At 41.6% G+C, this 13,414-nt stretch overlaps 1 protein-coding gene across 11 annotated transcripts in view; it reads left to right on the top strand.

The window, feature by feature from the left end:
• SUDS3 (SDS3 homolog, SIN3A corepressor complex component) overlaps positions 1-13,414 on the top strand; it is a 307,067-nt gene that overhangs the window by 19,810 nt on the left and 273,843 nt on the right. For all 11 annotated transcript variants that reach the window (XR_005016172.1, XR_005016173.1, XM_036823065.1 and 8 more), the window contains 3 exons: positions 97-158; positions 322-343; positions 1,536-1,641. Coding sequence is in view for 9 of the 11 variants with exons in the window: in XM_036823065.1 (XP_036678960.1) it covers positions 97-158; positions 322-343; positions 1,536-1,641 (190 nt within the window). In the remaining 2 variants the exon portion in view is untranslated. The remainder of the gene's footprint in view (positions 1-96; positions 159-321; positions 344-1,535; positions 1,642-13,414) is intronic.

Below are 13,414 nucleotides of genomic sequence, written 5' to 3'. Positions count from 1 at the left end.
CAAACTCTCACTTTGTACATTCTCACACGCTGGCACCGTTTTGTTTATTTGCTTGGAAACCATCCTTTACAGACACATTCCTTTAACTCTGAACACCCCAGCTAAACTATTTGTTAACAGATGAACAGATCATGGAGGATCTGAGAACATTAAATAAGGTACAGTTTGATTTTTTGATTCATTTGAAAGCTTAGGCTTGATGTGGGTTTTCTGCTTTATTTTGTTCACATTGTTACTTGTTAAATCACTTTGATACCTTTGACACCTTAAGTTGTGTCTGAAATGATTTTCTCTAAGATTTTTTTGTTGTTCTTCTTACAGCTGAAGTCACCCAAGAGACCAGGTAAGTGCACGATGTTACTGGCATTCGTGCAATCTTTTTATCATATTGTTGGAAAAGCATGTGGATACCTGACAGGGAGTTGTTGCAGTTTTCAAAAACAAAACGTTCATCATTTGCCTAAGAGCAGTCATCATGAAAACTGGAGTGGACCTCATGTGTACCCTCCCCTGATTTATTTTTTTTTAATCCTGCTATGTTAAAGTTACTTTGTCTTTTCCTTAGGATTTATTTTAAGAGAGACATTTCCTTCTGTGTAGGCATCAGGCATAAGATTGAAGTACACATGCATTTCTGAAAATGAAACCAGAAGGATTTTGCAGCGTGAGTTGCTTTGTGGAGTTCAGTACTAGGCATGCTTATCCAGTGGCTTTTCGCACTGCTTTCGTTACTGCTTCCAGTAACGGCCTCTCGGGCTTCTCCCAGTCCCAGCTTACAGAAGAGACCGGCCCAGTGTTCAGGGTGCTTCCATTCAGAGCAGCGCTTAAGGGTCATTGCTAGGCTGCAAAATAGAATTCTGAACTGACAAGGCTTTTTTTTTTTTTTTTTTTTTTTGGTTTTAAGCACTGTGATTACTTACACATCCCTCTACCAGCCAAGTCTTGTGAAAGAAAACAAGATTCTTCTCGCTCTAGATAATTCCCTCCTGAGAGCTGCCATGGTCCACAGAGACGTCCTGAGTTTCTGAAGGCCTGGTGGGGAGGGGGTTTTGTGAGTGTGTGAATTTAGACGATTTGAACCCACTGCGGTTATCAGCAATGTGTTAGCTTGACTCCATACGTGCCCGGTAACCTGCTCTGCCTTGTAATAAATATTTCTAGAAATGATTTCATCTTTATAAATTTAAAGAGATTTTTCTAGTTCTTGCCATTGGAGCGTCTGATGATCAGTGTTGTTATAGACCTACTCTGAGTCACCTTGGGCAAACCCCTTAGCCTGCCCGAGCCTCAGGTTTCAGTTTCCCTTCTGTGTGGTGAGGTTACTCTTTGCCTTGCCTTCCTCACAGAGTTGCTTTAAGGATTAAGTTAGATGTGATGTACAAGAATTTTGTTGAATTCCCATTTATTACAACTGTAAGGACTTGATCATGATTGTTTCCCCCTTTTTAATAGCATTTCAGTGAAAGCATGTTAGCTGATGGACTCGCGTGCTCATGCCCCGCTTCGTCACTGAAATATCTCTTTGGTTCCTCCAGCATCCCCGTCCTCTCCCGAACACTTGCCCGCCACACCTGCAGAGTCTCCAGCCCAGAGGTTTGAAGCACGGATAGAAGATGGCAAACTGTACTATGACAAAAGATGGTATGTTCTTGGTAAACACAGATTACTCGTTAGAATCTCAAAAGAACCATTTGGAAAGAGGGCTGGGGCTGTCTATAGTTGTTATTTCAGAGCATGGCTGCTGCTTAACTAAAGGTGGAGGAGCATTTAGAAGTTGTCAGGAGTCTTGGATCGATACGGCTTTTAAGCTCTCTGAAGGCAGTGTTTCCCCAAAATGTGTTCTTCTGGTAGGGGCCCCCTTCTCGCTCCATGCTGCTGTCACTGTACTAGAACTTGTGCCCCTGTAGACTGGGATGAGGGCTTATGTCCCCCTCTGCCACCTCTTAACTGCACCCCTGTGTGCTAAAATTAATAGGAGTTCTGTGGAAGAAAGGATTTTGTGGTCAGATGAGTTTGGGGGAATGGCCATGTTAGCTAAGACCAACGGGTTTCATCATTGTAGCACTCTGGGTCCTCTGATATGCTAATGTACACTGTGAATTTCTGAGATGTTATTAGGTGTTGTTTATTTGACTGAGGTACCCTGTTGCATGCAACGTCCTGCAGCACGAGTGTTCCAGGAAAAATAATCGGGGGAGGTGTATCCTAAAACGTTACTAGTTTAGATTGAAGACGGTTTGAAACCTTCAGACCACCAGAGTTTTCGTTGGGAAGAAAATGGCAAAACAATGTGTAAAACAAATACCTCATGCATTTACTCTTTCAACAAATATTTACTGTTTGCTCTGTGACTAGGCGTTCTCCTAGGTGTTTAGTCACCTGGACCCTGCCACCTTTTCTTTAAATTCGAATTTCTTCCTTTTATTCATTGCCCACATGCAGGCATAGTCTCACTCAGGTTAAGCCATGGTGGACACATAATTGCGTGCTGCCTTTCCACTTGTTTATATGTTTTTCTGGGTTATTGTATGCTCTCTGTAATTGTCATTTATAATGGTTATATGATTTTTTTGAGTTTTAATATATTTATTTAACCCAAAATTCCAAAATTAGAGTTGTGGTTATTTTGAATGTTTTGAGCTTTCTTAAAAAACCCCAACACTGTGTTAGTTGATAAACTTATAATGTTGTACTTCAGAAGTTGGGAAAAATGCTTAGAGACCTGGTGATGCCTGAAATAAATCAGTTCCACCTCTGAGGCTGCAGTGAGTTAATAACACATTGGACGGTGAAGGCTGGCTGTCTGTAAACCTGATCTTTTTTTTTTTTTCTTTAACATCTTTATTGGAGTATAATTGCTTTACAATGTTGTCAGTTTCTGCTGTATAACAAAGTGAATCAGCCGTATGCATACATATATCCCGATATCCCCTCCCTCTTTTGTCTCCCTCCCACCCTCCTTATCCCACCTCTCTAGGTGGTTGCAAAGCACCGAGCTGATCTCCCTGTGCTATGCAGCTGCTCCCCACTAGCTATCTGTTTCACATTTGGTAGTGTATATATGTCAGTGCTACTTTCTCACTTCATCCCAGCTTACCCTTCCCCCTCCCCGTGTCCTCAAGTCCATTCTCTACATCTGTGTCTTTATTCCTGTCCTGCCCCTAGGTTCATCCAAACCATTTTTTTTTTTTTTTTAGATTCCATATATATGTGTTAGCATACGGTATTTCTTTTTCTCTTTCTGACTTATTTCACTCTGTATGACCAACTCTAGGTCCATGCAACTCACTACAAATAACTCAGTTTCGTTTCTTTTTATGGCTGAGTAATATTCCATTGTATATATGTGCCACATCTTCTTTATCCATTCATCTGTCGATGGACACTTAGGTTGCTTCCATGTCCTGGCTATTGTAAATAGTGCTGCAATGAACATTGTGGTACATGACTCTTTTTGAATTATGGTTTTCTCAGGGTATATGCCCAGTAGTGGGATTGCTGGGTCATATGGTAGTTCTACTTTTAGTTTTTTAAGGAACCTCCATACTGTTCTCCATACTGGCTGTATCAATTTACATTCCCACCAGCAGTGCAAGAGGGTTCCCCTTTCTCCACACCCTCTCCAGCATTTATTGTTTGTAGATTTTTTGATGATGGCCATTCTCACTGGTGTGAGGTGATACCTCACTGTAGTTTTGATTTGCATTTCTCTAATGGTTAGTGATGTTGAGCATCTTTTCATGTGTTTGTTGGCAATCTGTATATCTTCTTTGGAGAAATGTCTATTTAGGTCTTCTGCCCATTTTTGGATTGGGTTGTTTGTTTTTTTGATATTGAGCTGCATGAGCTGCTTGTAAATTTTGGCGATTAATCCTTTGTCAGTTGCTTTGTTTGTAAATATGTTTTTTTTTTTTTTTTTTTTTTTTTTAAATTTTATTTATTTATTTATTTATTTTGGCTGTGCTGGGTCTTTGGTTCGTGCGAGGGCTTTCTCTAGTTGCGGCAAGTGGGGGCCACTCTTCGTCGCGGTGTGGGGACCGCTCTTCATCGCGGTGCGCGGGCCTTTCACTATCGCGGCCCCTCCCGTTGCAGGGCACAGGCTCCAGACGCGCAGGCTCAGTAATTGCGGCTCACGGGCCCAGCTGCTCCGTGGCATGTGGGATCTTCCCAGACCAGGGCTCGAACCCGTGTCCCCTGCATTAGCAGGCAGATTCTCAACCACTGCGCCACCAGGGAAGCCCTGTTTGTAAATATTTTCTCCCATTCTGAGGGTTGTCTTTTCGTCTTGTTTATGGTTTCCTTTGCTGTGCAAAAGCTTTTGAGTTTCATTAGGTCCCATTTGTTTATTTTTGTTTTTATTTCCATTTCTCTAGGAGGTGGATTAAAAACGATTTTGCTGTGATTTATGTCGTAGAGTGTTCTGCCTATGTTTTCCTCTAAGAGTTTGATAGTGTCTGGCCTTACTTTTAGGTCTTTAATCCATTTTGAGTTTATTTTTGTGTATGGTGTTAGGAAGTGTTCTGATTTCATTCTTTTACATGTAGCTGTCCAGTTTTCCCAGCACCACTTATTGAAGAGGCTGTCTTTCCTCCATTGTATACTCTTGCCTCCTTTATCAAAGATAAGGTGACCATATGTGCGTAGGTTTATCTCTGGGCTTTCTATACTGTTCCATTGATCTATATTTCTGTTTTTGTGCCAGTACCATACTGTCTTGATTACTGTAGCTTTGTAGTATAGTCCGAAGTCCGTGAGCCTGATTCCTCCAGCTCCGTTTTTCTTTCTCAGGATTGCTTTGGCTATTCAGGGTCTTTTGTGTTTCCATACAAATGGTGAAATTTTTTGTTCTAGTTCTGTGAAAAATGCCATTGGTAGTTTGATAGGGATTGCATTGAATCTGTAGATTGCTTTGGGTAGTAGAGTCATTTTCACAATGTTGATTCTTCCAATCCAAGAACATGGTATATCTCTCCAGCTGTTTGTATCATCTTTAATGTCTTTCATCAGTGTCTTATAGTTTTCTGCATACAGGTCTTTTGTCTCCTTAGGTGGGTTTATTCCTAGGTATTTTATTCTTTTTGTTGCAGTGGTAAATGGGAGTGTTTTCTTAATTTCTCTTTAAGATTTTTCATCATTAATGTATAGGAATACAAGAAATTTCTGTGCATCTTTAGGATTCTCTATGTATAGTATCATGTCATCTGCAAACAGTGACAGTTTTACTTCTACTTTTCCAGTTTGGATTCCTTTTATTTCTTTTTCGTCTCTGATTGCTGTGGCTAAAACTTCCAAAGCTATGTTGAATGATAGTGGTGAAAGTGGACAACCTTGTCTTGTTCCTGATCTTAGAGGAAATGGTTTCAGTTTTTCATCATTGAGAATGATATTGGCTGTGGGTTTGTCATATATGGCCTTTATTATGTTGAGGTAGGTTCCCTCTATGCCTGCTTTCTGGAGAGTTTTTATCATAAATGGGTGGTGAATTTTGTTGAAAGCTCTTTTTGCATCTCTTGAGATGGTCACATGGTTTTTATCCTTCAGTTTGTTAATATGGCTTATCACACTGATTGATTTGCGTATATTGAAGAATCCTTGCATTCCTGGGGAAAACCCCACTTGATGATGGTGTATGATCCTTTTAATGTGCTGTTGGATTCTGTTTGCTAGTATTTTTTTTTTTTAAATAGTTTCTTCCTTCCTTCTTTATTTATTTATTTATTTTATTTTGACTGTGTTGGGTCTTCGTTTCTGTGCGAGGGCTTTCTCCAGTTGCAGCGAGCGGGGGCCACTCTTCATCGCGGTGCGTGGGCCTCTCACTATCGCGGCCTCTCCTGTTGCGGAGCACAGGCTCCAGATGCGCAGGCTCGGTAATTGTGGCTCACGGGCCCAGTTGCTCCGCAGCACGTGGGATCCTCCCAGACCAGGGCTCAAACCCGTGTCCCCTGCATTGGCAGGCAGACTCTCAACCACTGTGCCACCAGGGAAGCCCTGTTTGCTAGTATTTTGTTGAGGATTTTTGCATCGATGTTCATCAGTGATATTGGCCTGTAGCTTTCTTTCTTTGTGACATCTTTGTCTGGTTTTGGTTTCAGGATGATGATGGCCTCGTAGAATGAGTTTGGGAGTGTTCCTCCCTCTGCTGTATTTTGGAAGAGTTTGAGAAGGATAGGTGTTAGCTCTTCTCTAAATGTTTGATAGAATTCGCCTGTGAAGCCATCCGGTCCTGGGCTTTTGTTTGTTGGAAGATTTTTAATCACAGTTTCAATTTCAGTGCTTGTGATTGATCTGTTTATATTTTCTGTTTCTTCCTGGTTCAGTCTTGGAAGGTTATGCTTTTCTAAGAATTTGTCCATTTCTTCCAGGTTGTCCATTTTCTTGACATATAGTTGCTTGTAGTAATGTCTCATGATCCTTTGTATTTCTGCAGTGTCAGTTGTTACTTCTCCTTTTTCATTTCTAATTCTGTTGATTTGAGTCTTCTTGTTTTTCTTGATGAGTCTGGCTAATGGTTTATCAATTTTGTTTATCTTCTCAAAGAACCAGCTTTTAGTTTTATTGATCTTTGCTATTGTTTCCTTCATTTCTTTTTCATTTATTTGTGATCTGATCTTTATGATTTCTTTCCTTCTGCTAACTTTGGGTTTTTTTGTTCTTCTTTCTCTAATTGCTTTAAGTGTAAGGTTAGGTTGTTTATTTGAGATTTTGCATGTTTCTTGACGTAGGACTGTATTGCTATAAACTTAACCTCTTACAACTGTTTTTGCTGCATCCCATAGGTTTTGGGTTGTTGTGTTTTCATTGTCATTTGTTTCTAGGTAATTTTTGATTTCCTCTTTGATTTCTTCAGTGATCTCTTGGTTATTAAGTAGCGTATTGTTTAGCCTCCGTGTGTTTGTATTTTTTACAGCTTTTTCCTGTAATTGATATCTAGTCTCATAGCGTTGTGGTCAGAAAAGATACTTGACACGATTTCAATTTTCTTAAATTTACCAAGGCTTGATTTGTGACCCAAGATATGACCTATCCTGGAGAATGTTCCATGAGCACTTGAGAAGAAAGTTTATCCTGTTCTTTTTGGATGGAATGTCCTATAAATATCAATTCAATCCATCTTGTTTAATGTATCATTTAAAGCTTGTATTTCCTTATTTATTTTCATTTTGGATGATCTGTCCATTGGTGAAAGTGGGGTGTTAAAGTCCCCTACTATGATTGTGTTACTATTGATTTCCCCTTTTATGGCTGTTAGCATTTGCCTTATGTATTGAGGTGCTCCTATGTTGGGTGCATAAATATTTACAATTGTTATATCTTCTTCTTGGATTGATCCCTTGATCATTATGGAGTGTTCTTCTTTGTCTCTTGTAGTAGTCTTTATTTTAAAGTCTATTTTGTCTGATATGAGAATTGCTACTCCAGCTTTCTTTTGATTTCCTTTTGCATGGAATGTCTTTTTCCACCCCCTCACTTTCAGTCTGTATATGTTCCTAGGTCTGAAGTGGGTCTCTTGTAGACAACATATTTAGGTGTCTTGTTTCTGCATCCATTCAGCGAGCCTGTGCGTTTGGTTGGAGCTTTTAATCCATTTACATTTAAGGTAATTATCGATATGTATGTTCCTGTTACCATTTTCTTAATGGTTTGGGTTTATTATTATAGGTCTTTTCCTTCTCTTGTGTTTCCTGCCTAGAGAGTTCCTTTAGCATTTGTTGTAAAGCTGGTTTGGTGGTGCTGAATTCTCTTAGCTTTTGCTTGTCTGTAAAGGTTTTAATTTCTCCATCAAATCTGAAAGAGATCCTTGCTGGGTAGAGTAATCGTGGTTGTAGGTTTTTCTCCTTCATCACTTTAAATATGTCCTGCCACTCCCTTCTGGCTTGCAGAGTTTCTGCTGAAAAATCAGCTGTTAACCTTATGGGGATTCCCTTGTGTGTTATTTGTTGCTTTTCCCTTGCTGCTTTTAATATTTTTTCTTTGTATTTAATTTTTAATAGTTTCATTAATATGTGTCTTGGCATGTTTCTCTTTGGTTTTATCCTGTATGGGACTCTCTGTGCTTCCTGGACTTGACTGACTATTTCCTTTCCCATATTAGGGAAGTTTTCAACTATAATCTCTTCAAATATTTTCTCAGTCCCTTTCTTTTTCTCTTCTTCTGGGACTCCTATAATTTGATTGTTGGTACATTTAATATTGTCCCAGAGGTCTCTGAGACTCCTCAATTCTTTTCATTCTTTTTTCTTTATTCTGCTCTCTGGCAGTTATTTCCACCATTTTATCTTCTAGCTTACTTATCCGTTCTTCTGCCTCAGTTATTCTGCTATTGAGTCCTTCTAGAGTATTTTTAATTTCAGTAAATGCATTGTTCATCACTGTTTGTTTGCTGTTTAGTTGTTCTAGATCCTTGTTAAGTGTTTCTTATATTTTCTCCATTCTGTTTCCGAGATTTTGGATCATCTTTACTATCATTACTCTGAATTCTTTTTCAGGTAGGTTGCCTATTTCATCTTCATTTATTTAGTCTTGTAGGTTTTTACCTTGCTCCTTCATCTGTAACATATTTTTCTGTCGTTTCATTTTTTTTTTTCTTCTCTTTTTGATGGGTGGTGCTGTATTCCTATCTTACTGGTTGTTTGGCCTGAGACATCCAGCACTGGAGTTTGCAGGCAGTTGGATAGAGCCAGCTCTTGGTGCTGAGATGAGCACCTCCAGGAGGCCTCACTCTGATTAATATTCCCTGGGGTCTGAGGTTCTCTGTTAGTCCAGCGGTTTGGACTCAGAGCCCACACCATAGGAGCCTGGGCCTGACCTCCAGCCTGGGAACCAAGATCTCACAAGCTTTGTGGAGTGGTTAAAAAAAAAAAAAAGAAAGACAAAAAGGAGCAGTACAATATCAAAGAATGAAAAACAAAATAAAATTGGAAAGATAAAAAATATAGTAGGCAAAATAAAACTATAATTGAAGCAACCGCAACAAAGTAAAATAAAACCACAGCAGGAAAAAGAAAAAAAAAGGGGAGGAGGGGAACAAGCCAAAAGGAGAGAACAATAACAAAGTATAAAGAATAAAATAAAATTAGAAAAATAAAAGCTTTAAGAAAAATAAAAATATAAAAGAATCAACAACAGTGAATCAACAAGGTAAAACAGAACCCCAATCTAAAAGAGGAAAAAAGAAAAAAAAAAAAAGTCTTGCCTATGGGGGCGGAGTTTAGGCGGGGGTGGAACTTGGGCAGGGGCGGAGTTTAGGGTGGGGCGGGACCTAGGCGGGTGGGCGGGTGACTTTGGGCGTGGGGCAGGGCCGAGGCGGGGCTACGGTCAAGCATGGGGCGGGGCCTCTGCTTAGGACCGGCGCAAGAGGCGAGGCTGCACGTGGAAAGGAGGGCCTCTGGAGAGTGGAGTTCAGAGTTTGGAGGTAGAGCCCTGCGGGAGGGTGTGTGGGTGGGGTTTAGGCCCAGGGCATTGGAGGGGGTCCCCCAGTGTAGGGGTGGGGCCCTGGGTGGTGGTGTGGGGCGGGGCTTGGGCTCTGCACGGCAGGAGGGAGGCTCCCAGGGCAGAGGATTAGGACCTGGAGCCCAGCAGGCTCCCGGGTGCCTAAGAGGACAGGGAAAGCGCTGGCCCCGTTCCCTTCCGTTCCTTCGCGCCCCTCCCCCACGGTCTCCCCCAGGGTCTCCCCGGTCGCGGGACCCCTAACCGTGGGTGGGTCCTGCTGGGTGTAAGAACTCCTCCCCTCCCCCAGATGCCCCTCACGGGTGCTGGTCCCAGAGGTCTGGCCTTTACTTTTGCTCCCCCTTCCCTCCCTCCCACTCCCTCAGGACCCGTGTGGCTGGAGGGCACCTCCGTGGGCAGAGGATCAGGCCCGGGATCTCAGCAGGTTCCTGGGGGCCCAAGTGGGCAGGGGGAACCTGGCCACCCTCCGTTTTGATCCTCTGCCCTCTTAATGGTTCCCCAATCTCCCCCTTCGGGCGAGGGATCCCTTCCCCTCCCCCAGCCGCCCCTCAGGGGCACCAGTCCTGTCCTGCCTCCACTTCTCCTCCCCCTTCACTCCCCCCAGGCCCCACGTCCTACCTGGTTGCTGGGGGTTCCTCCCGTCCCCTTAGGTGTCCATGGTCCCCCACTGGTGCCTGGTATGTGCCCTAGTTGTGAGGAGATGCGAATTCTGCATCCTCCTAGTATGCCATCTTGACTCCGCCCCCTGTAACCCCGATCTTAGTGACTTCTGCCCCTGTCATTTGACGACTGTTTTTCTAAGAGGCCAGTTATGTTGTGTCCTAACATAGCTTATCAGAACACAGCACCACTAGGTGGCAGGCCCTGACAGCTCAACACACTGAGGGGCAAAATAAAATGAAAAATGTTTCTAATAATGAAAACCAAATAACCTTTAAAGATCAAGCCCACACATAAGAACCATCTTCAAAAACGATGAGATTTATCACTAACATTTTTACGGATCTGTGAGTCTTAAAGCCATGTGATATTTCAAATGATGTTTGTTTTGTCATTGCATTGTTTCTGATCTTCCTCCTTCTAAGGCTTAATCCTTAGACTTTGTGAGACATGTCTTGAGGGTGAAAATGCAGTAAAATAAAATTCTTGTTTTTCTAAAGAAAGGACCCATGGTGACTGGTGTTTCATAATGTAGACAGTGGTCAGGTGGATGTGGTAGATCACCTAAGCATTTTGAAGGAATGTCACCATCACTGTCTTTCTCCCAGTGGCGGCAGAAATCTGTAAAGTGTCTCGGAGCATTTTACTATTTTAGTGACTTTAAAGTTGCTTACTCTCTTGTTAAATATTGAGACTGTTGTTTTCTGTATTCTTTGTGTTTCCCTTCCTTGGCCTTGGAGGTCAGGTTCATGACTCATCTGCTGAAAGGCGGGTCCCTCCCTTCCCACTGCATCTGGAAGGTGTTTGCCAGGAGTCCTCTACAGGGCCGGCTTCTCGCGTCTCACCAGGCTCCTGATGTTTGGCTTTTGTGTCCTTGGCAGTTTGGAGGCTTTCATTCTTCCTTCTTTTCCAGAAGTTGTGGCCTGTGACTGAGAGGTCGGCTGAATCACTTTCTGCTCTTTCCAGTGATGTGGAGTATTTTGGTGAAACAGTATTTCTGGCAAAACATGTCTCATTCAGTTTTAAATGACTTCAGCAAAATGAGCATGGTTCGGGCTTCCCATCTGGGCCTGAACGCTTATCAAGCTACATTTCATTTTGAAAGATAAGCGTTTTCCCTTGTCCTGGGTCTTATACTGCTTTTAAGACATTTTATATCCTGCTGTAAGTTTTCCTCACATTTTGATTTGAACTAATGACTCTTCTTAGAAAGTACTGCGAAAGTAGCTGAGATTTTAAAGGAACTCACTGATGGTGCCAGTGGACTGTTTTTGCTTTCCTCACTTTAAATCCAGCACTGCTGAAGTGAATTCAGTGAAGTCACCCACTTGCATGGGTGGATTTAACCCTCCAGCCTTTGCCTGACACGAGAGATTATTAACTCAAAACAGTGACTGTTTACAGCTGGAATTGGGATTCCTTGAAGTCCTGTAGTTGTAACATGGTATTCATGGGTTTTTTTGGGGAAATGACACATTAATATCAGGATTCCCAGTAGGATACAAAATTAAATTCATTCTACCCCTTCTCTGCCCCACTTTTTGACCCACCTTCTAAAGACATTGCTTTTTTCCATAATAGTAGCAGTGGTTCTAGTTTGTCAGGTTTAACAGTAGAGGCAGAGCTTTAAGAACTTAACTGTAGGGATTCCCAGGTCAGAATTTCCATTAGTAATAAAGTCAATTTGACATTTGGGGCTTGTTCTCTGAGGCTATTTAAAGTATTTTTTCAGCAGAAATGAGTTGTAGCTTGTAAAACAGGTTAATTGGCAAAAAAAAGGGATAATGTACATTTTTACTAATTTAACTTTATTTTTATTGTTCTTTTAACATTTTTTGGTGTCTAAACATATTCTGAATCCCCCCCCACCCCCCGCGACCTTTTAATTAGTATTTAGAAATCGACAAGTAAATTTGTATGTTACGGTTGTCATATACTTTTTGGTTTCATCTTGAAACCCCCGCCGCCCCAGCATGAGCACTTTAATTTCTGAGGACTTATTTATTTTTTCCCAGGGAACTTGGGTAATTTACTAGATTTGATACCCAGGGAAAATGGTTCCCCAAGACCATTGTGTGGTGCCTGACAACCGCTGGCGGTCCCAGGGCCTCTGCTTCACGAGGACCTGGGAATCAGCTGGTTTGGGAAACACGCTGGTGAGCTCTCCTGCGGAGCACAGGGAGCTCATGGAGCAGTGCTGGGCATTCAAGCCACCACCATCCGGTGATCCCAGAGCGGGCAGATTTGGGAGGCGGCCAGATGTGCAAGTCCCAGACCGCTCCCCAGGGGTGGTAGATCAGATTGCATGGTTCACTCCTGATGTTTACTTTAAAGCGAGTCGGATGTGTTGGGGTTTGGGTGCTGAGCGCATCTGAAGGAAAACGCAGCACGTCTCAGGAGAGTTGTCCGGCTCGTCTCCCCGAGTTGTCTTTAACAGACACTGAGACATTAATTTGTGACATTAAGTTTTCTTCCTGCCCTTTGGTTACTTTGGTGTTTTTCAGTACCATGACTTATAAGAAAGTACTATTTACTTTTTGATTACAAGTAATACCTGTTTATTCTGGAAGGAAGAAAGATATGCAATAAAAAGAATATCATTCTTTTATATTTTTATAAAACTTTATATTTTTATGAAATTTTAATATACACTTAATAGACATTTTAATATAAATTTACCAATTTGTTTGTGTGTGTGTGTGTGTATATGATACACATGTAACATGCATTATGTTGTATTATGCACACAGGGACATAATGGATGTAGTTTTTTTCTTGACTGAGCAGTATATTGACCACATTTCCACACCCATGTAGGAGTAATATACTCCTACACCACACCCATGACCTTTCTTTATTAAGAAAGTAGTATCAGGATGACTTGAGGCTAGTTGCATGTTGTTTTGTGTTTTTATCTCTTTAATAACCCACAACCCCCATAGAATAACTGAATGTTCTCCCCTTCTGTTTTTATTCTAACCATTACTCAAGACATTACCATTTACATAGGATGGTTGGCTTAGATGTGGGAGGGAAACTCAAGTTTGAGTTTTCTGTGAACTAATTCAACCTTTCCTCATGCACTTTGTTAATTCAGACCTTGTAATATTACATATTTAGCATAATGGAGGTCCCCTGACCCAGTTTACCAGCTAATCCCTGGCCAAAAGCAGCTTTCAAGCTGGGTCTAAACCAGTCTCGCTGTTCTAATTGAATTTATGATTCGATTTCTTTTAACGGTGTTCTCAGAAAGTAAATTGACTTGGAAACTTGAGTTTTCCGCTCCTAAGTAGCAGGTTAAAGAATG

The sequence above is a fragment of the Balaenoptera musculus genome, chromosome 14 (assembly GCF_009873245.2).
Source record: "Balaenoptera musculus isolate JJ_BM4_2016_0621 chromosome 14, mBalMus1.pri.v3, whole genome shotgun sequence".
Taxonomy (NCBI): Eukaryota; Metazoa; Chordata; class Mammalia; order Artiodactyla; family Balaenopteridae; genus Balaenoptera; species Balaenoptera musculus.
Note: the sequence above shows the minus strand (reverse complement) of the source record. Positions and strands in the feature narration are given on the sequence as shown.